The 22,982-nt window shown below is 41.5% G+C and overlaps 2 protein-coding genes and 1 long non-coding RNA gene across 3 annotated transcripts; all 3 read left to right on the top strand.

Annotated features, from left to right (window-relative positions):
* Positions 1–942: 942 nt before the first annotated feature.
* Positions 943–13,139, top strand: LOC145501731 (uncharacterized). The gene is made up of 6 exons (XM_081481135.1): positions 943–1,029; positions 1,300–1,359; positions 10,905–10,975; positions 11,555–11,606; positions 12,020–12,311; positions 13,032–13,139. Exons 3-6 carry the CDS (start codon positions 10,927–10,929, stop codon positions 13,137–13,139), a joined length of 501 nt encoding a protein of 166 aa, XP_081337261.1. The 5' UTR covers positions 943–1,029; positions 1,300–1,359; positions 10,905–10,926.
* On the top strand, positions 1,795–6,275 carry LOC145500827 (uncharacterized). The gene is made up of 2 exons (XM_081480365.1): positions 1,795–2,263; positions 2,304–6,275. The coding sequence occupies exon 2, from the start codon at positions 5,721–5,723 to the stop codon at positions 6,201–6,203; it is 483 nt and encodes a 160-aa protein (XP_081336491.1). The 5' UTR covers positions 1,795–2,263; positions 2,304–5,720; the 3' UTR covers positions 6,204–6,275.
* LOC145500835 (uncharacterized) lies at positions 12,287–22,064 on the top strand. The gene is made up of 4 exons (XR_014051151.1): positions 12,287–12,311; positions 20,141–20,224; positions 20,820–20,900; positions 21,323–22,064. It is a non-coding gene; the product is annotated as an uncharacterized LOC145500835 (long non-coding RNA).
* The last annotated feature ends 918 nt before the right edge of the window (positions 22,065–22,982 follow it).

Raw genomic sequence — 22,982 nt, 5'->3', positions numbered from 1 at the left:
ACAAACGACTAACATGCGATCAGGCGTTTTTGATTTCAGGTTAATTACCAGACGACCCAGTTTTCTTATCGACTGGTTTATATGCTACACCACAAAACATGCAGACAAATACGGACTGTTTACGATCCACTCAGCCGCCGGCTCACTGACATAATTTAAATAATTATTCACAATCAAATTCAACTGTCGACTTCATAATGGTCGCCAAGAATGGAAACATCTTGACATCTACACGAGCTACATACACAAGCGCCCTGAAGCACTAAATACCACCTCGTGGCAGTGTCTTGCTTGACAACTTGAGAAGAGAGCGACAGCTTGTCGTCAAAATCAAAACGAAAAGGGAAAACGAACACGTTTCTCGTGCTTGCTAATCAGTATTAAATGCATATTCATGTACAATTTGTTCCTTGAGATGTTTTCAAAATCATCACTTTCACCATAATGACAGTATAAATAGACTTCCTATAAGTAAGTATAATCAAAGGCAAATTCTACGGGTTAAGGCTCAGTTTGGAGAACGCTTATCTCTTACATTTAGATGATCGTTTGAGAAAACTCACATCATTATTTATAATCAGTTAAATCTATCTTTTGTGTTTTAGTATGAAATGATTGAGGGATAAATGTATCACAAAATTTGAAATTGTAATTTTGTGCCGGAAACTTTAATGGGATAAATATTTTGTCAAAAACTCATGAAAATTAACTGCTTTTTGCAATAAAAGCGGGCTCGACATTTTGTTACTCAATATTTTATTACTCAGTGGAACCAGAGAGTCATTTTTCTCAAGTGAGAGAGCAAACCGTGGTAAACAAAACAAAACGAGAATGGAACACTTCATTCCATTGGACAAATCGACGATTAAACAAACTGCTCCAGGAAATAGCGTTGTCTGTTAGCATAAAAATTAGAATTTAATGACTTTTGTTTTAGAAACTTGTTCTGTTCTTATTCGCCACACAGACAAAACATTGGTCTTGATAACGTAGAGCAATTCTTTTCCATTACGGTTTGATCGGCGACAAGTAAGTATCAAATACGTTCATGGGTAGCTTGCGATTCTGTTATTTAATATTTAGTATTTTTCGCATCCCCAATCGTTTCGATATAATCATGATGACTAAAATTGAAACCGCGATTTGATATTAGTCCATCGCGGAAGAAGACAAAAGAAATTTGTTTATTGTTTATTAACTCATGATTCAATCTTTCGACTGTAAAATAACCACATTGAATCCTTCTTAGTTATGGTTATCTCTTACTAAAAATTCAACATTTCTATTTTCTGTTTTCAGGTTGTGTCATTTCGACGTTTTTTCTCACAGAGAATCGCGCAAGCCTTGAGTCACATAAAGGTAAGCGAGTAAGATATCTTAGCCAAGATTAATGAGCTGTACTGTTTCGATGAGGAACGTTGGAAAAAGTCGCCAACAGTAACAGAATACCTAACCGCAATTGTTGACACCCACAGGCACGTAAAATAACTTAAGTAAGTTTGAATTCCCGTTTCTGTCTTGAACGGATTAGTTGGTTTATTTAAGACCACACGCTACCGTTATCTTCGGCGAGAATAACAAAAAAATAAATTCACATATAACATTTTTTATCAAGTGCAGCGAGATAACAGAACTGATAATTATGAATTTGAAAATTAAATTGGACTACGCTTAGTTTGTTTTGAAGTACCATGGTTGAAGATAAAATGTGGTCCGATTTCATCAAATTCAATTCAGTAGCAGATGAGACAGTAGCGTACCAGTTTAAACAATCATCCGCCCTAGACTGATTTTGAAATACTTTTGTTCCCTGGATTCTTGCATTTGTTTTGATGGTTTAGCAAGAGAAAGAAGGGCATGTTTCAAATTTTAAATTGTTGCCGGTTTTTCGACCATTCTTTTAGCGGTAATATCGAATATTTTATAATCGTGCAAATATGAGAAAGCGATCAGAAGTGGAAACATGTGTGGTGAGGTGACTCTAGTCTGAATCCATTCAACACCTGACCGCTAACAGACAAACAACAGAAGGATCGGAAACACGGTAACACTGGACAAGATTCGTATACGAAGACTGTAAAGGAGCTTGATAAAGGGTCAGTAGTTATCTGCAGATCTTAAACATGATACACGCGCTCATGATGGCTGGAAATTGTTGCAAGACTACTTTTACAGAGGTTCAGGTACCTACACGATTCTCTATACAGACTTGTACCCAACGCAGAAGTCTTCGGCGTCTACTCTGAAGTGCTCAAAAGAGAACGTATTGCCCAGGAAATGAATTAACCTTCACAAGAGCAAAGGAAATGGCACCCAGGTTTGAAGTCTCTCAACGAGTAACCTTTCCCACATTAACCAAGTAGTTGGCGAGGAGAAAAGTATTTAATATAAAGGAGGAAAATCAGGGAACTAGAGCCACACCAAGGGAGCTACAGCAGAGGAGGAAGCAGAAGGTCAGACAAAAATCCATGGCGGTGTTTAAGATAAGGAGATAACATCCACATCATAGGTCACCAACGCTCAGCTATTGGAGAAGAATGTTACAACTGCCGTAATGACCCTACAGAAAGACCTGGCCGTGGTGTAACAGGGGGTACCCTGTGTTGTGCTAGCTTACATGAAGTGTTTAAGTTAGTTACGTGTAAGATGCTGATGTTGGTTATTTAAGATGGTTTCTCGAAGTAAACACGTGTCGTTCGCTGAAGACTAGTTTAAACCCAAATAACTCGACATGGCGACAGCGGGGAAATTCCCAATAGCCTTTAAACCGAAGAAGAATCAGAAAAAAAACGTAAATATGGGAGACCAAGCTCCAAACGAAGCCGGAATTCAAGCTGAACAACCACAAGTAGTTGAGGAGCCCAACAAAGCTGGCGCCCACAAATTGCCGCCCTGCACAGCAGTCCACGGTTCAACAGATACCCATAGCGAGTTACCGAGCTCCACCAACTGAAAAATTCCACTTTAAATCCGAAGAATAGTCCCGCTGGATCAAGCGTTTCGAACGATTTCGAAAAGCGACTGGACTCGACCAAAAGGATGGAAGTGAACTGACTGACGGCATCGTAGTTTCATTCAGACCAACAACTGAAGAAGCGAAGCAGTAAAGGGCGTTTCAAGTTCATTTCGTGGTAAAGAGAACTGTAATACTTGAAAGAGCGAAGTTCAACCTAAGAAGTCAACAAGTTGGTGAGTCAGTAGATAATTTCATAACAGATTTGTATTGTCTTGCTGAATACTGCGAATTTGGAACACTAAGAGACGATCTCATGCGAGATGGAATCGTAGTAAGGATAAAAGACAAAAAGCTCTCTGAACAAGTGCAACTGGATTCTAAGTTGACTTTAGAGAAAGATATTACAAAAACCAGGCAGTCGGAGACAGTTAAGAGGCAGCAAACATTTCTACAAGAAGCCAAATCCGACCCACCACCAGCTCATGTGGACTGTTTATCCAAAGGAAAGGGAAAGGATTCTAAAGAAGATATGAAGAAGCAAAAAAAAAAACCCAAGCCTAAAAGTGGGAAGACTCCTGAAGCACAATGGTCAAGGTGCCTGGGTCAATCACACCCAAGGACATAATGTCCTGCCAGGAAATCAAAATCTAACAAGTGTTCCAAAGTGCGACATTGGACAAAGGCCTGCAGATCTCAATCAGACAAGAGAGTGGCTGAAGTGAATTTTCCTGGAAGACACGATGAAGAAGAGCTCTTCGTGCTTGAACTCACTGAACTATCTGCTGTCCAAGGAAGTACAAGGGATTCATGGAAAGTTTAAGTCTCAATCAATGGACCGCTAGCAGAATTTAAATTGGATACCAGCGCTTATGTAACAGTAATTCCAGCTAGCCTGTTTCACAGTCTGTAAACAGCTCCATCAGCTCAGCGGGACCACCACGCTACTCATGTCGTATTCAGAGTTTACCAACGCACTGATTGGTGCGCTCCCATGGTGGTGACGCCCAAAAGCGATATTCGGAGTCTGTGCGGATCTTAGCAAGCTAAGCGAGTAAGTCAAGGGAGAGAACCACCCGCTTCCAGCAGTACACACAACTCTCGGCAGATTAGTAGGTTCAAGAGTGTTCTGTAAACTTGACGGGATTTTGGCAGATGAAGCTAGCGTGGGAATCAAGACCATTGACAGCATTCATTACTCCATGGGGCCGTTTCTATTTCAACGTGTTGTCCTTAGGAATCAGCTCTGGTTCAAAGAAATTCCAGAAGAATATAAGTCAGATCTCGAAGGATTAGACGGCGTGGAGTGCAATAAAGATAACATTTTAGTCCATGGCAAAGACCAAAATGAACGCAATCAAAGGTTAGAAGCAGTACTCAAGCGTCTGGTTGGGGCAGACGTGACAGTTTCTTCGACACGTCATTAGCTTCAGTGGAATTGAGGCGGATCTTGAAAAGCTGCAAGTAATTGCTGACCAACCGCCACCTCAGAACATAAAAGAAGTGAGAAAATTTCTTGACATGGTGAGCCAACTAAGCAAGTTTTCTGAGCACCTCGCTGAAGACACAAGAAGTATCAGAGACCTTCTTCCACAAAGTGAACCAATGGACATGGGGAAGTGACCGAGTAACAGAAGCATTTTAGGATATGAAATCTCCAGTATAGGAGCTGTACGATCCGAACAAGGAGACCAAAGTGGCAGCTTACGCTTCTTCCTTTGGCCTAGGCCATTTTTTCAAACTCTAACCTGACAACTCCTGGTGACCCGTCTCATTCATATTGAGAGTGATGGCTCCCACTGAAACCAGATACGCACAAATCGAAAAAAAAAAAAACGTTTTAGTACTCACACGGGCATGCGAACGATCCTGGGAGGACATCGTGGGAACATCGATCTCTGCAGAAACAGACCATAAACTTCTAGTGCCACTCCTGAGTACTCGTACAGTGGACCAACTTTCGCCGAGGATCGAAAGATTTAGAATGCGATGGATGAGATTCCACTTTAAAGAGCTCAACCATGTTCCAAGAAAGAAGATGTTCATAGCCGATGCGCTTTCAAGACTCCAAGCCCGAAGCTAAACAGTGAAGTCAACAACTGACGTTGAAGAAATGAATGCACACATCAGAAGCGTGACCTCATCACTGCTTGCCTCAGACGCGAGACTACAGCAGATCATGGAAGCACAGGAGGAGAACCCCTGTCTGTAGACAGATCAAAGTGTACTGCTGTGAAGGATGGCCTGAGAAGTATTCATTAAACGATGCTATTAAACCCTACTGGTCAAGAAGGGGTCAACACTCTGCTCAAGGTATCCAGGATTGTAATTCCTTCTTCCATACGCCTTGAGATACTGGATAAGATCCATGAAGGGTACCAAGAAAGCACTTAATAGCGCAAGCGGGCTAAAGTGGTGGACAAGAGTCAGCAGAGAAATCCAGGATCTGGTGCAACAGTACAAAGTTTGAACTCTACAAAGGGACAACAAGCCCGAACCGCTTATCTCGACACCGTCCCTGGCAAGTCATAGCCACCGTCCTCTTCAAGCTGAAAGACATCGACTATAGATTACACCCCAAGACACGTGGGAGTAGTAGCTATGCAGAGGATTACATGGTCAAGTGGGTCTATTAGAGCAGTCGATCTTTGTCTTTCAAGGGATTTCAGACCAAGTGCGATCTCACTTCGACTGTGCAGAATTTTCCTACTTTGCTAAGGAACGGGGATTCAGGCATACCACAAGTAATCTAGATTTTCCCAAATAAATGGAGAAGTTGAGCGAGGAGTTAGTGAAGAATCTTCTGACAAAGGAAAGAGACCCTGCTAAAGCATTACTAGCCAACAGATCAACAGCACTAGCATGCAAGTTCTCTCCTGCCCAGTTACTGATGGGAGGGCAGATAAGGAACAGTGTTCCAGCATTTCATACCCAGCTGAACCCACAGTGGCCTGACTTAGAAAACATGCCTGCACCAGAGAGCATGAGCAAGTTGAAGCAGGAAATAGTGTTCAACACCAGGCACAAGGCCAAGCCCTTGCCTTCAACTGAACCGGGTACAGACGTTTTCGTCAAGGACCTTCAGCTGTCAGGAAAAGTCATCGAGGCAGTATTGACACCTCGACACCACAATAGCATACCAAGTTCCCGCATTGGACAAAGCTCCAACACCTGTTCGAAAGGACACTCCCTCTACAAAAGGAGACATTCCAGTACCCACTGTATCACCTATTTTTGCGACCAGGCCTAAGTGAATTATAAGACTGTCCCTCGAAGTTAGAGAGAATCTAGGCTTAGCTTGAGATGACGCAGTGTCATAAGATCCCTGAAGATCTTTGGTCAGTCTTCTCATAATCTGTTCGTTTACCTAGATTTTATACTCTCGGACAATAGGGTGAAGATGTTGTGCTAGCTTACATGAAGTATTGTTCAAGTGAGTTACTTTAACTTTAATTAGTGTAATTGTCTGTAGCTCGCTAATCCAGTAATGATGGTCAGCAGGGTGCTCAGGTGACACATTTACAGCGAAGGTAAATACATATTGCATAAAGGACATATTAACAAATAGCAAACAAAACTACTCACGCGCGCAGACGAAGAAATATAGAACTCACGCTCACAAGTCTGGTACATTACCAAGGCAGCGATAAAGTTGAATTAGTAAACAGACTACTGGCACGAGTGTACCAATGATAACAAAGAATTAAAGCGACAATAAACTGGGTTATTAAACAATGCGTTAATAAACTAAATTATCACAAATGCTTGAGTGGAAAGTGGCGAAGGAGTCAGCGTTGACAGAGCCGAGAGGCAAGGCGTCCCAAATCGGGACAGTTTGGACAAAAAAAGAGTACTTATGGGTATTAACGCTAGACGAAAAACGTTGAAATTGGAGTAGTTGCTGCATATTAGCTCGCGTATTATGGGAAAATTCGGACTCGCGTAATTTGCGAGTGGTATCCTAACATTGCCGTCTTGATCTTAAAAAATATTGTCAATCAGAGATCCTCTACGTGACGCAAGGTCCCCAGGTTTGATATCATGGCATTGACACGGCTGGTTCGGCGATGGTCACTGCTTACAAAAGGTGCCACGCGACCTTCAACAGACTCCACACAGTTGATGTCTTTCGGCTTGTAAGGGGACCTGGCAACGGATCCGTATTCACGTACCGGACGAACAAGGCTCAAATAAGCCCGTTCCTTAATAGCAAGAGAACAAAATGTCAAGTTCCTTTGAAGTACTCCAAGAAGCTTGTTTGCCTTCCTCTTTACCTCCAGATGTGCTTGGTCCAATTGAGGGAGCTGGTAATGTAGACCCCCAGATATTTCTGGAACGTGACCCCCTCCGGAAAGGTGTTGCACAGCGTGAGCGAGTAAGATGCTTAAGGGTTATGGACATAATGTAGCATTTACATGCAAGATGCTTGTTGGTGAAAGATGGCGTCTTGAAGTAAACGTGTGTTGTTCATTGAAGAGTACTTTAAACCAAAATAACTCGACATTCTTTACGATCAGCAAATAGAAGGCTGAAAGCTTCGATCAGAAAAAAGAACCACACCAATGTTATGACCAAGTTCCAGGTGAAAGCCAATCCCTGTCATACAATGACCGTATTCCTAAACTTTAAAGACTGATACAGAGATTAACGCAATCAGCACGATTATGACAGAATTATCCCAGTTCTTAGCACAGGCATCATATCCCTTCACGATAGAGGATGACTTGTTATAGAGGTCACACTACCAACACGCAACAATACTTCTGAGGAAGGACATTGATAAAATCCAACTGCAGCAGAAAAAACCTCCACGATAGACAAGAAAAACGTCCTTAACGATTTTGGATAAAAATGTGGGGGCCTTGAAACCTTCAACCTAAGCCGTACATTACATGCATTACTTAGTGGACTCCATAGCTTTTGTCCATGCATTAGGCGAGATACCAACCGTCTATTCCAAACATGACCTTCTGGCGGGAAGAAAGAAAGCAACCTGCGTCACAATTGGATAAAGCCTACCAGCCAAAAGCATTTCTCACAAATCTGGCGCCACCCTAAATTTTCAGTTACGAATTGTAGCCGTCGACATCACAAGTTACTGGATGATATGGTCAGCCTCAAGCAACCACACCAAAGACCCCAAATCATTTTAAATCATCTCAAAATCAAAACAAAACTATCCTATAGCTACGTGGATTGGCTGCTACGAAACCTGCTACACCTGTCTTCTACAAACTGCGTTAGCCAGGTTACTTGTTAAAAGTCAAGAAGTGACTGTGTGAGTCTAATTTGAACCTGATAGTCAGCGCTCATACATACGAAAGGCATTTGCAGAACCCTCACGCTTCAAGGTCCAACAAAGTAAAATAGCGTCCCAACGTAAGGAGAGAAAGGGGACAAAACAGTGAGACTAAGAGATTACAAAGAGTAATATTTGCTCTTTCACCTATCAAAGTAGACACTAAAAGTGCCTCTTAAGTGAACGCTCTCGCCATACCTAACATCTGCAATCCTCTTGGATCGGTGACTTTTGCAGACTTCTACCTTCGCAATTCAGCACAAGTCGGTGTCCTTGTTGGTCCAGATCTCTTTCGTTATTAGCTGGATATGCGTGAGAGGGGCAACTGCTGAGTCACTAGTTGCTGGATCAGAACCCGCAGAGTCTAGTTCAGGATGCACCTCTTTAATGCTGACGATTGTAGAGAACAGCGAAGTCACTACAAGTTTAAAATGGCTCTGGGAACTGGGATCCATGGGCATAACCAAAGCTGAGAATCCAACCATGTCACTAAAGGGCTAAACTTTGATGGGGAAAACTATGAGGTGAAACTCCGTGGAAGAAAGTTCACCAGTAATTGGGAAATATTACGGCCAAGCTGTGAAACGACGCAGACGCATCGTAAGGAAGTTGAAACCAGACCCTGACAAAGTTGAGGCTTATTGTAAGTAAAGAGAGACTTTGCAGAGGAGGCACCTGACCAAAGTAGTAACGATGGAGTCGTACGGTATTTGCCACATCATGCCGTGCTTTGCATTGAAACGAAGACAACAAAGTGTCGATACTTTTGGGAAGGGAGAGGATGGCGTTTTTCTCAGTAATGGTGTAATTCCGGGTTATGCACCACATCCTTAGCTCGCCTCTTTACTGATCCGCTTCTGTGCGCATAGAGTTGACCTGATAGCAGATGTCGGGAAGACGTTTCCTCTAGAAAACCTGGCTCTTAACGATGGCGATGTACACCAATACTTGTGGAGAAGTCGGTCCAAGATAAAGAGACCACTAAAAACAATTGAAATTTGGGCTGAGGTCTAGTTCATTTCCTTTAATGACGACAGTCCATGCCCATGCGCGAAAAACCAAATTGATCATTTCGCTATTTCACCCAGATGGAGTTCATCATTCCAAGATGTACGCCAGTCAAAAGAGGGGCGGATGAAGTATATGACCATCATCTGCTTGTTGCAGAAGCAAAAATTAAGCTATTGGCTCGCAAGAGACCCCCTTCAGGACGCCATTGATTTGATATCAGCAACCTGAGGGATCCGCAATGTCTTGATGAATTCCGTGTTGTCCTGCAAAATAGATTTGAGGCACTCTTTCAATTGATGTAAGACCAACAATAATACGAGGAAAACGGACACCACAATTCCCAGGGAGACCAAGAACAACATACCGATGGAGCAACAAATAGGAAGTGGATGGTGATCGAGCAAGCATATGTAGATACATGTGACAAAGTCTTTGGTAGACCTAGTTCCGAAAGATCTGGATCACATCAGATACCTGGAACAAAGTAGACGAAAGACGAGATGAGAAAGAAAAACTTAAACAGGCAGTGACTAGGCAGCAGAAGAGACAATCACTCTGAGAGACAAGTACTCTGAGAAACACAGGGAAGTCAAGAGATGTTACCAAATAGACAAAGGAACTTATGCTAACAAGATACCCAAATGTTTGACTTACCGGGAAGATGACAGGAAAAAATGTAACAAGCACCATAAAAGTTTTCAAAAGAGATGAAAACAACTCATTTAACTTTTAAAGACGCATGGCAACCCCTTAATTTTATGTTATAAAATGGCAGTGGCAAGCGTATTCAACAAGTGATTAGCTTCTGGTTGTGAAGAAAAGCTATTTAGACTGTCTTTTGCCTAGACCAGAGGAGAGCCCCTGCTACGATTTTGTGATTAGAAACATACCAGGAGTGGTTTTTATGTTACCATTTGCCATGTAGTTTAAAGACTTTTATAAATGTGTTTGGAGACGGGCGGTGGCCTCATGGTTAGTGTGCTCGTCTCCGGATCGAGTTGTCTGGTTTCGAGCCCTGGCCGGGACAATGTTTTGTGTTCTTGGGCAAGACACTTTACTCTCACAGTGACTCTCTCCACCCAAGTGTATAAATGGGTACCGGCGAATTTAATGCTGGGGCGTGACCCTGCGATGGACTAGCATCCCATCCAGGGCGGAGTAGAAATACTTGTAGTCGCTTCATGCTGCCGAAACCAGGATAAAGTCCGGCCTGATGGGCCCCTTGACTCGTATGCAGACTTTTAAATTATCTTTACTTATAAATGTGTGTGCATTTCTGAAGGTAAATGCGAATTGAAATCTCTGAAAAAATATCTTTTCCTTCTTTTTCAGAAAAAATACTGACGCCAGCAATTTTTTTCGAGATTCAAGGCTAATTATCTCGGACAAATGCGTCGCTACCCCCTAGTTTTCTTTGTGGGTTCCAGTAGTCCTTGCTAAGATCTACTTTTTCCATATGGTCCTACTTTGGAGAAACGACTTTTGTATTTACTAGGCACCATCCTTAAGTTTATCTTAAGACACTAGGCAAAGGGGGTATGAGGGTTGGCCGTGTTGATAGATAGAGATACTTACTATTTTTTAAAGATGATTTGCTTTTTAATAAGCTATGCTGGTCATCGGCGTTATCTTATTTTTTAGAATTTGGATTTCAAAAGGAATCATGGCTCAGTTTTCTCGCATTCTTGCTGCCACCGTGCTTCTTATGTTTGGTAAGTGTTACAGTTTTTTAACCAATCCCTCCCGGCCTGACGGTGATCATCAATACAGGAATATGCCAGCAGGTGTCTTTCCGACAAGTAGTATAAGTGTACAGCGAACTGTAATATGATCTGCAAAACTTGATCTTTCATGAAAGAGGAGGAAGTAACTGGCTCTTTATTCGTTTGCCAGTTTCATAAAGGGCTGAGTATTCTTACTTAAATACAATGGCTTTATGTAATTGCTTGCCTCTGGAGTTCATCAATAACCTTTTATTGAGATATCGTTGATTTGAGGCGAAATGTTCGTCGTCGATCGGCATTAAGCAGATATTTAAAAAAGATGTGACCTTTCGTGCTGTGTCGGGCGCCCTGGATTTCCCTCTAATTTCCCATTTTACATTGGCCATTGTCCTCATGGGGGGGGGGGGGGGGTTAAATATGTATATCGAAATACCGGGCAAAAATAATATGACAAGCGGGCTAGGAGGTAATCTGTAATGAATGAGATGAATTTAAACAGCTCATTAGTTTAAGGTGAATCGGAACCTTATTAGCCTTACATCTTTACATTTATCTCTTCTCCTGCAGTTGTTGAGACTTACTGTTGGTCATGTGGCGGAGTAGAATACAGATGTTGTGGGTAAGTGTAATTCTTACATTTCTAGCCTGCACGCAGAAGTGGTTGGAGAGGGGAAAAACGCTAGGAAGAAGAAGAAGGAATTAGAACGGAGCTTTTCGCATAACGCCCACCGGCAATTTCCACATTATCCAATTTCAGCAACTGTCAATTATTGACAGTATGTCCACCAATCACAAACTAAAGCGCAATTCTCGCAAGGATTTAGTCAATTTACAAAATATGTAAAGTTATAGGTCAAGTCGAGCAAGGCTATATAGTAAAAGCAAAATGATTAACTTTGTCTTATTGCAACAAAAACCCAGGAGACAGCACCAGCCGCCCCGTCCGGTGGGGATACCCGTTTGCGTGTACGTCAGAAGATTAAAATGCCCATTCGCCACGTCAAAACTATTGCTTTTAACTTATTTTTACAGAAAGAACTCTTACACCCCTTCCACTCACGTTTGCTGCTCTGGAAGCGTTTTTCGAAAGCCGTCTCAGTGCTGTGGTAGCAAGTCATATTACCCTTCCTATCAGGTCTGCTGCGGAGGAAATGTTTTTCGAAAGCCTTGCCAGTGCTGTGGAAGGAAGCCATATTACCCTTCCTCACATGTCTGCTGCCGAGGAAATGTTTATTCAAAGCCGTCTAAGTGTTGTGGAAGCAAGCCATATTACTCTTACTCAAAGGCCTGCTGCGCAGGAACTGTTTATGACAAATATAAACAGGTAATTTAACAAACCTTAGAATCCTCTAACAATTAATATGAATTCAAAATGAATCTATAATCTAGATTGAAGGTGGCTCAAAACAGTTTCCAGCACTTAGATTTTGATGGGTCGTCATAACCACTCTTTAACACTTGAAGCTACGATCATGGTATCAAAAAAACTGCCCGATCACTGGTTAACAGATTGTTTTCCTTTTCGTGACGCAATAGGTTACCATAGCAATAGTATGACCTCGGAAAAAACCTTAATTGCAGCTTTCGTAGCTTATAATTCAAAAACAGCGTGGTCAATTTTTTTTATATTAACAAATTTTGATAGACCTGATAAGACATAGTTTTCGGCAAAGTTTTAAAAAATTCTCTACGTGCAGTAGGGTTTAGAGCCCCCTGCTTTTGGCGTCCCTGACAGCTCTCCTCTGGTTTGGCCAAAATGCAGTCTAAATAGCTTTTCCTCACAACCAGAAACTAAGCGCTTGTTGATTAGTCTTATCACTTTCATTTCATGACATAAAATGTAGGAGTATCCACGTGTTTTTTAAAGTGAAATGAGTTGTTTTCATCTCTTTTGGAAACTTTTACGGTGCCCGTTGCATTTTTTGCTGTCACCTCTCCAGTAAGTCAAACATTTCGTCTCTCGCACTTGTTTTGCGCACACACTACGTTATCTGCAGTTACATGTTTGCAGTTGGATTTCAGTATGATTTTATATGGATAACAGCTGGCTTTTCAACTGGAAACCGTTAACAGTAGGTGGTTAACGATATGCTGCTATTCTGGCGTTCGTGGTTTAAGTTCAGATTCATCAAACATGATTCGGTCACAGTAGAAAAAATTTGATTTCATTTAAGTCACGTACTTGGTGGAGTTGTTGATCACGTCATTGTCAACCCTATAAATGCGGGTGGTGTGTAAAACATGACTTTCGTAAAGGCGGCGACATACGAGACACAAAAACCCTCAACTTGGCGCGCAGCATTGTTTGACGTTGCACGTTTTTGGTCGATGTTTTGCGTTTTTCACCTTGCGTGATCAACTTGTCGCGCACCAAAAACATTTGTGGCGGGTTGAAGAAAGTTTTTGCGAAAATTAGAGCGCGGGTTTACTTTGAGCAACAAATTTTGGCTTTGTTGCTCGTTTTTCATCATACTCACAACTTGTCACGCAACAAATTTGCTGATGTTGCGCGACAAGTTGAGGGTTTTGTATCTCGTATTTCGCCCCCTTAATGCGCAGAACGCGGCAAAGAAAGTAAGCACCGTCCTTAAATTCAAAATTTTTCTACCCTCCCCCCGAGGTACCCTGACTGAGGTAACGTTTAGCTTATTTCTTTGCAAAATTCAACCAACCGTTTACATTAGGGTCGCGAACCCGTCTCGGGGGACAAGACAACTCGGGTTGGCGAGTTGTCTCGCCTTGGCAGGTAGGGTAACCCTAGCAAGGGGGACAACTTTTCTTCATACAAACGCTTTGGTTTGCCTTACCGGGAAGACCCTCGACAAATGGACTTCTTAAATTTCCGTTCTAGACCTCGCACTAGCAAACCGCGTATTAAAATTCCAAAACGGCCGCCACAAAACACAAAAAACGCGCGATAAAGGTAGGTTGGTCTTTCATTCATACTCTTTACGGATGTAAGGGCTCCCTGTGTCTGCTCGGAAGAAAGATGGCACGTCAGTTTAGCACGTCAGTTTAGCAAGCTGCAATTGATCGTTTCCTTCGCTCACCGCCCAACAAACCGTTTTCCATTATCTCTGGCCCCGCTTTAACAGAGGCCAATAGTATTAAAGCATTTGTAATAGACCTCAGGTAGACAGGCAGCATTGCCAACGTAATCCATAAGAAACGAATTTCCGATGAGCAGATGAAAAAACTGTTCGAGAGCGACGAACTCGGTCCGGGAGAGCACAGCTAAAGAGGACGACCTAGTTTTACCTCGATCTCTTTTTTGGCCGACGAGGACGAGAAAATCAACGCCAGCTAACGCCAACAATTCTGTCCTTGCGAAAACCCCTCAAGAAGTTAAGTATTCTGACTGTGCTGAACCGATCTTTACCAGCCACGAAAAACCATCAGGGTGGACTGGGAGATTCTGAAGATGAATCCGACGCTAAGATATTTTCTGTCTCTTACTCTGAAATTGGCCAGCAATCAGCTCTACGAATCCAGCTTGAAATGCCAAGGCAGTCACAGCAAGGGAACGCTGAAAGAGATCTTGCCGAGATTAATTTTGGCACAACGTCTGTGTAACATGGCGATCAAAGTTTTCCGCAGTATTTTTACAACTGTAATGTGCAAGTGCAAGATTATTACTCTTCTCGATGACTCAAACTTGAACGCTTTTTAAATTTTCGGACCAAGGTTGTATATCCTTCATTTCGTAGACGTTCCTTGAATTATACATGATTGCAATTTTCGTTTAGCAGACTCCTTTGCTACGCTTTCAAATTTTCCATTCAACTAAGTTTACAAACGGCGTGCATGTCATGTAATTGCAATTGCAAAATGAAAATCCAATGAAAATAAGATATAATTTCCAGGTATACAAGCGTACCGAATTTAATAAAACAATTATTTCATTCGCGCTTGTTGGATATGAGATCGCTCGTGGATTAATTGTTAAATACACCATGATGGTTAAGCCAACGAAAAACTCTTGACTGGCATTATCTAATGATTCAGCTTTTAAAAAAATTGACTCGTTTGCATCCTTTACATGAAATTGAACTTTACCCTCAAAGCGGTATTTGAAATCATTGTACAGCTAAGCGTGCAGCCCAAAAGAGCGCAAAATCGATGTTGCGCGGACCGAATATTCAGTTTTTCTGTTTTGTTCCCAAAATGTAAAAAAAAAAAAAAAAAAAAACCTATCAGTGGCTACGAACACTGTTGTTGTTTAACTTACAGCTTATTAATAGAATTCTACTAGAATACTAATGCAAATGTTCTAATCTGATTGGCCGAGCCATTACACACCATCAGCCATTAGTGAGCAGTGGCTTGGTGTGGACGACAAAATTGTAACGTTTCCTCGTTTCTCCGAAGCTTTTATAGAACATTTAGAAACAAATGAATAAACAAAATTCCTGAGAAGACTAAAAGGAGGGCATTTACGGTTTCTTGAAGTAAAAAAAAACTTCTGCCTCATCAGCTATCACCTCCTAGAAATCTCGAGCTCAGAATCTAATTAGTGCGCGCGCTTTCGATGCATGAACTACATGTTTGTAATGTGTGCAGATAAGATACGTACAAACAACCAGCGCAAACGACTTAAAATATGAGATTTCCCTTCCATTTCACGCCACCCAAACCAATCTTAGATTGCAATCCAAACAATCCACGTCAGAAGGTGTATCGTTCAGATCGGAAGCCAAACCTTGTTTTAGAACTTTGTTTCATTTGATTCTACATTTTAGCGAACTTGGTCCAGATTACATCACCCGGTCACGCAAGTCACTCACTTGTTTTGAAAAAAAGGAAGTCATTCCGAGGCCATTCCTTGTTGCTTCCAGCTTCCATGAACATTGAAACAATCTGGATTGATTAAATTCGAAACTGGATTGGTTACAAGGAATGCTACCTGAGATTATGTGTACCCTTTTTGAAAACATCCATTCTGAAAACAATAGATTGTGTTCATTGTCACTCCAAAACAAAAAAAACAAAAAACAAAACAAAACAAAATCCACAACCATTCAGTGGATAAAGTCAAGAAGTTGTGATATTATAGACGATAAATAAAGAAGACAGGTTTTGTCGGGTTTGTCTTGGAGGCAAGTTAGTTTAACTGAAAACACCGGCTTATGAGAAAAACAGTATACAAAGAAGTATTCATATAGACGGCCAGTTATATAGTGTGTTTTAAGCATTATTATTCAACCTTATATTTACCGAAAATGTTAACCTCATTTTAAGATCTACAGACCTTTAGCAAGCGTTGTCTTAAAATTGCCTTTATTTCTTGCTGACCAGGACTGTTGTCTGGAAGCTAAGGGAATCATGGTAAGAGACAAAGGCCACTGCCGTGATGAATGTGGCCCCCACACACCCTGAGAGTAAGCCTTGGCGGATTGTGCTCACATAATTTTTGGCATAATTGGAGCAAAAAAACATAATTTTTTAATCGAACACTGCCACGGCATAACTGGCAAATTTTAGCACTTTTGGGGGCATAAATTCATAAAAGTTAGTAAACATGGTGTATTCTCTACAGAAATAAATTAAATTTGGGTAGTATATTCTTGCAATGCGTGTCGTTGAAGGCATTTTTCCAACGGTTCAGGGATGCGAGCAGCTAATTTGGACAGCTGACGGTCGAGACAAACTGCCATAAAACACAAATAAATTTACAACAACAGTTTATTTGAAAAACCTCATAATTTGGTGTCGTTATTGCGCATTTGCGCGCCTCTATGTACAGAATCTACGTTATTTTGTGAGCATCATTTCGGAAATCAGGAGCATAATTTGGGAATTCTGGCATAATTTTGGCATAATTTGGCAAAATTTCGAGCACTGCTAGTAGCCTAATATGCCACTTTTAGGAGCACAATCCGCAAAGGCCTACCTGAGAGAGGTGTGTTTCAACAAGTAGAAAGCAACGTATTACATGATCAAAATAACCGTCTATTTTGAAAGTCATTCTTCCTTATGTATACATCATAACGAGGCTAGCGTGCACCCTAGTACCGAGGCTATCTAGGCTACCATACATAACATCCTTTTCCTTCTAAAAAAAAACTAATAAACAGACAAAAATGAACGACGCTGTTTGGCTTCTGCCCTGCTGGTTGAAAGCGTTATCACGTTTAAATTACGCGTCAATGTGCTTCTGTTGTAAGACTCTCTTGTTTTCCTTAAGTGACGACGGTTCCGTCGATATCTGGCACCATCTTCAGTAATCACTTCGTACGACCGAGTTCCCACAGATCTGTCCACCCTCGCTTTGACGGCCTCGTTAGTCAGACTCCACTTTAGAGCTCTGCAAGATCTTTGGCTAGCTCCCTTGTTGTAATTAATCACTTGACGTCCTTTGTTAGTTAGCAGCTTGTCGTGGACATTATGATCAACGAGTGGTTTAAGGAGCTGTGGTAAGGTAGGGACCTGGGTTCTGGTCCGTCTGCTCATGAGTCGTACAACTGGGCTGCTGTCCATTCCTTGACTAGGCATGTTCCTGTATTCGAGCAGCGCAAGATTAGGATCTGTCTTCTGTTTTTAGGTTTCTTTATAACTGTCTTTGCTGACTTGACGGCTTCCTCAACTTTCCCGCTACTCTGAGGGTATGTCGGGGAGCTTGTCACGTGAGCAAAACTCCAATGACGACTGAACTCCTTAAACTCATCTGAAATAAATTGTGAGCCCTTGTCTGACACGCACGTTTCTGGAATACCGTGCTTAGCGAATTGGGCCTTCAACTTCCGGATCACTGTTGCTGACCATGTGTTCTAAAGAAGATCAACCTCCCAAAACGAGGAGTAGTAATCCATACAGATGAGGTAGTTACGACTCCTGTAATTAAATAGATCAATTCCAACTTTGGCCCAAGGTCTATCTGGGACTTCGTGTGAGATCAGGGTCTCTTTAGGCTGTCTCTTGTCGTAGGATCTGCAAACATCACACGTCTCAATGAACTGCTGGATCTCACTACTCATGCCCGGCCAGTAGATGCATTCTCTTGCTCGCGACAGGCTGCTGACAACACCGGGATGCGCATAATGAAGGCGACGCATCAGGTCTCGACGCACAGACTACTGACGCATACCAATGAAGAAAGGCCAATAATATCTTCGTAAGTGCGATAAGTGGATAAAAATGGCAAATTTTAAGCTCGGTAATTTTATCACCGGGCTTAAAATTTACCATCTTTATTCACTTATCACTGTTCACGATGACTTCGACAGTGCTGATCCTGGGAGTATGCAGGACGCCTGTCACATATGAACTCAGTTAAATGACCTTGCTCTCCAAGAGTTCTCGTAGCTCAGTGGGTAGAGCACCCGCCCGGTGTTCGGGAGGTCATGGATTCGGTTCCTATCGGGGTCTCAGATTTTTTCTTTGTCCCACGCTCGTGTCATGTTGATCAGTTCACTTTTCAACATCTTCATTCTTGCCAATTTTGAATGCTGCATAGCTAGCTGGAAAGTGTGTTGGGTGGGAATAGCTGACCAACTACAAAATTAAATACTAACCTGAGAGGCCTTGTCAGCCTGATAATTGTTTTTATTTTTTTTAACGCAGCGGGATTAATAAAAATGGTTACCTGAAAATGAACAGATGTGGTATGTGCAGTTTTCTTATGACCGCTATTATTGCTGCAAAAACCGGTTGAGCGATCCTTCTCAAACTCATAAATAATTCATCAAGTCAAAACAAAAGGAAATCACAACCATAAAGGAGGTTTGGATACCCGGTCTTAATTAGCATAGATTTTGACGATTTTATTTCTCTGTTCACTCCTTAGTTTTTGTTTCGTTTGAGAAGATATATCAAACACTTGTTTCATCGGCTATCCAAACACATCGAATTTCGTGAAAAATACTCCGCTGCGCGCCGTAGTTAATAATATAGTAACTGGTTTGAACCCAGGAGTGTCAGTAGTTCGTATGGTGTGATCGTCCGAGTGAAGGTAGTTCTGAATTACCAACTGTTGTTTGTGACTGACGTTTCGACAACTTTAGCGGAAGTCATCTTCAGAGTCAAGTGAAAAGTGTTTGTCAGTCGATGATGTTGTAAGTCTAGTCCGTTGCACGTGATTGGTCAGTTCAGCCATGATGGTATTGGCTGAAAGACTCGTGTAAAGTTCCTATTCAGTCATTGGTCGGTTTCAATCCGTCTATTGCTAATCAAATTAAGTCGGTCTGTTAGGAGTCCGTTTGTCGGTTTCTTTTCCGTCGTGGATAAGTCGTTTGTAAGGTGCCGGCAGTTGTTTGCATCTGTTAAGAGGCGTTTGTTCTAGGTTAGTGTACCAGCTTTCCAGAGTCAGTCGTTGAAAATAGTTTGTACTGTAGGTTAAGCACTGAGCAGAGTCCCAGTCAATGTTGTGGTTTGTCAGTTGATGATGTACAGCAATGTGATTGTTGGCATCACCATTTCTCGTGGCTCGTTTGTGTTCAATCAGTCTCGTGTTAAGGCTTCTGCCAGTCTCACCAATGTAAGAAGCCTCGCAGTCGGAGCATTTGATCTTGTAAACTGCTTCCTGTCTGTTTTTGGGTTCGTCCCTGTCTTTAAAGTTGGTCAGTAAGTGTCGTAACGTAATTGTAGGTTTGTAGGCTACAGCGATGTTGTAGGGCTGTAGGATCCGTGAGATGGTCTCGGAGGTTCCAAGTAATCTGTCGGTATGCGACGGATTTCACTGCGAACGACAGTGTACGGAAAACCGACGCATTACTTGACGAATCATCCTACAACCCGACTTCGTAGAGAGCCACGACTGTAAAGACTTTGACGAGACGAGCGCAACTAGTTTGTGACACACCGGACAGCTTACGTGACGAAAACAGATACCTTGAACGTGTTTTGCACAAAAACGAATACAACGCTGACTTTTTTAGAGGAAACATTTACCAACCTACCGAAGCCGACGTAACGAACAGGAACCCAACACCTGTCCACTACAATGATATACCTTACATTAAGGGTACTTCTGAGACCATCTGGCAGTAAGTTTCCGCCTCTTCCTCAAAAAAGCTCAGCTTTCTGCGCTTGTAAAATCTACACTTTTTATCGCAGGCATACAATTAACTATGCTTATAACTTTATTTTCACGTGATAGTTTTTCTCTTGAAGGGAACGTATGTCTGTTGCATTTCTCTAAACATCGCTCTCTTACAGATATGCTGCCTAGGACGTCTCTCGACTAAACCATATGGGTATGCAAAGTGCTGCGGATCACAGGCATACCACCCAGCCTATAAGGTAATGTTTTCGAAGAAAAGCGACTTGTGAGTGAAGGTCAGTTTCTTCATGTTTTCTCCAGACATAGACATAGACATAGACATAGACATAGACATAGACATAGACATAGACATAGACATAGACATAGACATAGACATAGACATAGACATAGACATAGACATAGACATAGACATAGACATAGACATAGACATGGACATGGACATGGACATAGACATAGACAGACCGCAAGTAAGGAAATTCGATCCTGTCCCAGGCCTATCACAGTTGGAGTGCCCCAAGGCAGCATACTAGGGCTCTGTTGTTTCTGATATACGTTAATGACCTACCACGTTGGCTCAAGTATTGCAAGACTAGCTTATATGCCGATGACCCATTAATACACCTTTCTGCCAAGTCAGCAAACAATCAAAAAGTTTCTGAGATAGACCTCGCTCCCAATACAGACCTCCCGGCTAGCAAATAAGATATATATATATATATATATATATATATATATATATATATATATATATATATATAGGTAAGCTCAATATCTTGCCAATTATTTTCTGATTGAAATTCTTGCATATCTCTTGCAAACAACACTGTTTTATAGATATGCTGCCAAGGATATCTCTCGCCTAGAGCGTCCAATGGTCAGTGCTGTGGAACATACGCGTACAACCCAACCCAGAAGGTAATATTTTCGAAGAAAAGCGATTTATCACTGAAGGTCTCCGCGATCGTTGTCCACAGCGATTATAGTTCACCACAAAATTTTCTCCCCATTCTTATTGGTTTAAATTAAAAGTGGCGCACGAGCCGTAGGTGAATGTGTCACTAATGTTTTTACCACATTATGACGTCTTCTGTGATCTATTTCTGAACAGACGCACGGCAGCATAGAATCTACTTATTTTATATAATAATTAAGAACCAATCAACGTGCGAGAGTAATTCAAAATATTATATAACGTGTTTAAACATTATTCAGTCTTATATTCAACGAAAATGGTAACGTGTTGAATACAACTTTTATAACCTCGATTTAAGATCATTGCACCTTCTTTTTTACACAAAGTATTGTTTTAAAATTGTCTTTTTGGTATTGCTGATCAGAAATGTTGCCGCTCTGGAACCCATGGAGACTTCGTACTAAAGTTTGGCACCTGTTCTATGTACGGCTGAGAGAGGCGCCCTACAGGCTACAGACGCAAAGCAATGGAGCAATGCCAAGAACAAGTTCTTTCTTGTCAATTTTGAATACTGGGAGTTTTAACTTTTTTATAGCTAGCCACTGAGTGTGTTGGGTGGGGTCGGCTGACAAACTGCAAAATACCACAGGGGACCCGGACACTGTATCAGCAATAACATAATCATTAATAATTCACCGTTATTTACCTGTGTTCCTTTGTCTGTTTGAGTCGTTTAGAAGGGATTTGAATTAAGAGAAGGCAGTTTACATTTCAAACATTATCTTGTCTTCCGCTTTGTAAATGTGATGCTCTGAACTCGAGTTTCCATTATGGCCGTTATGAAACCTGAGAGTCTCTCCCACGATGAGAGTTAATAGTTAATGACGATAAGGAAAACTCGAGAAGTCATCTGAGCGTCATAATTACAAAGCGGCAGACAAGATAATGTTAGAAATGTAAACTACCTTCACTTCAGTCAAATCCCTTCTAAACGACTCTAAAAGACAAAGGAACACAGGTAAATAACGGTGCATTTATTAATGATTATGTTATTGCTGACACAGCGTTCGGATCCCCTGCGAAAATACTATAAGCTGAGAAGCGTCGTTAGCCTAATCATTGTTTGTATTTGGGAGTTAAATAAAAATTGCTTAGCAGAAAATGAACAGATGTGGTATGTGTATTGTTTTAAGGTGCAGTTTCCATATCGGTCAGTGTACATTGCAGAATACAGACTGGGGACAGGAGACTGACCCTAACCTAGACGAAATACTTACTAAAAAGTGACTGTAACTCTGAAGATTAGTTCTAACCCGAAATCCTAACTGCTAAGCTGGTTATTAAGCTAAAGACCTATGTCAGCCTGCAGCCTACACTGCACACTGCAGACTGAAATTAGGTTTTAACTTAGCAGTTAGCTTAAGAGCAAACAGAGTTTGTTTTAGAGTTAATATTACACATGGTTAGAGCTAATTTATAGCTTAAAGTTTACTTTTTAATGAGTACTGGGTCAATATTAGGGTAAGCCCGCAGTTCGTAGTCTGCAGTCTGTATTTTATATGTACATCGATCGGTGTCCGTTTGCCAGAGGAAAGCTATTATCGCTACAGGACCTTACGACTATCAGTTTCCATGTGGTCGCCGGGATCACTACGGAATAAATAAAATACTAGAGAGAACTCGGATTAAGCAATAACGCGGTTAATTCTTATATATTTGCCGTTGTAATGATGGCTGAAATCTCTGGAGTATTTTTCCTATGAAACAAGGTCTATTCTCAGCAGTCGTAAAAACGTGTGCTAGATCGCTGGAGAGTTGTTTTCATATGATCAAAGAGATCGCTTAACATTTTTATGAACTACTTTACACGAAGAGGATCGAAAAAGTAATTGCATACAACGTTTTGTGAATGTTAAGGACTAATAACAAGACAGAGTTGAAAGTCGTTAGGAACAGATTGAATAAACAAGTGCACGAACTAACGGACGAATGAACGAACAAACGAACGAACGAACGAACAAATAAATGGATAAATGAAAGAGTGAATGTATATAATCAGGAGCCATAATCGGGGACGGAGACCG

Source organism: Orbicella franksi, chromosome 10 (assembly GCF_964199315.1).
Source record: "Orbicella franksi chromosome 10, jaOrbFran1.1, whole genome shotgun sequence".
NCBI lineage: Eukaryota > Metazoa > Cnidaria > Anthozoa > Scleractinia > Merulinidae > Orbicella > Orbicella franksi.
Note: the sequence above shows the minus strand (reverse complement) of the source record. Positions and strands in the feature narration are given on the sequence as shown.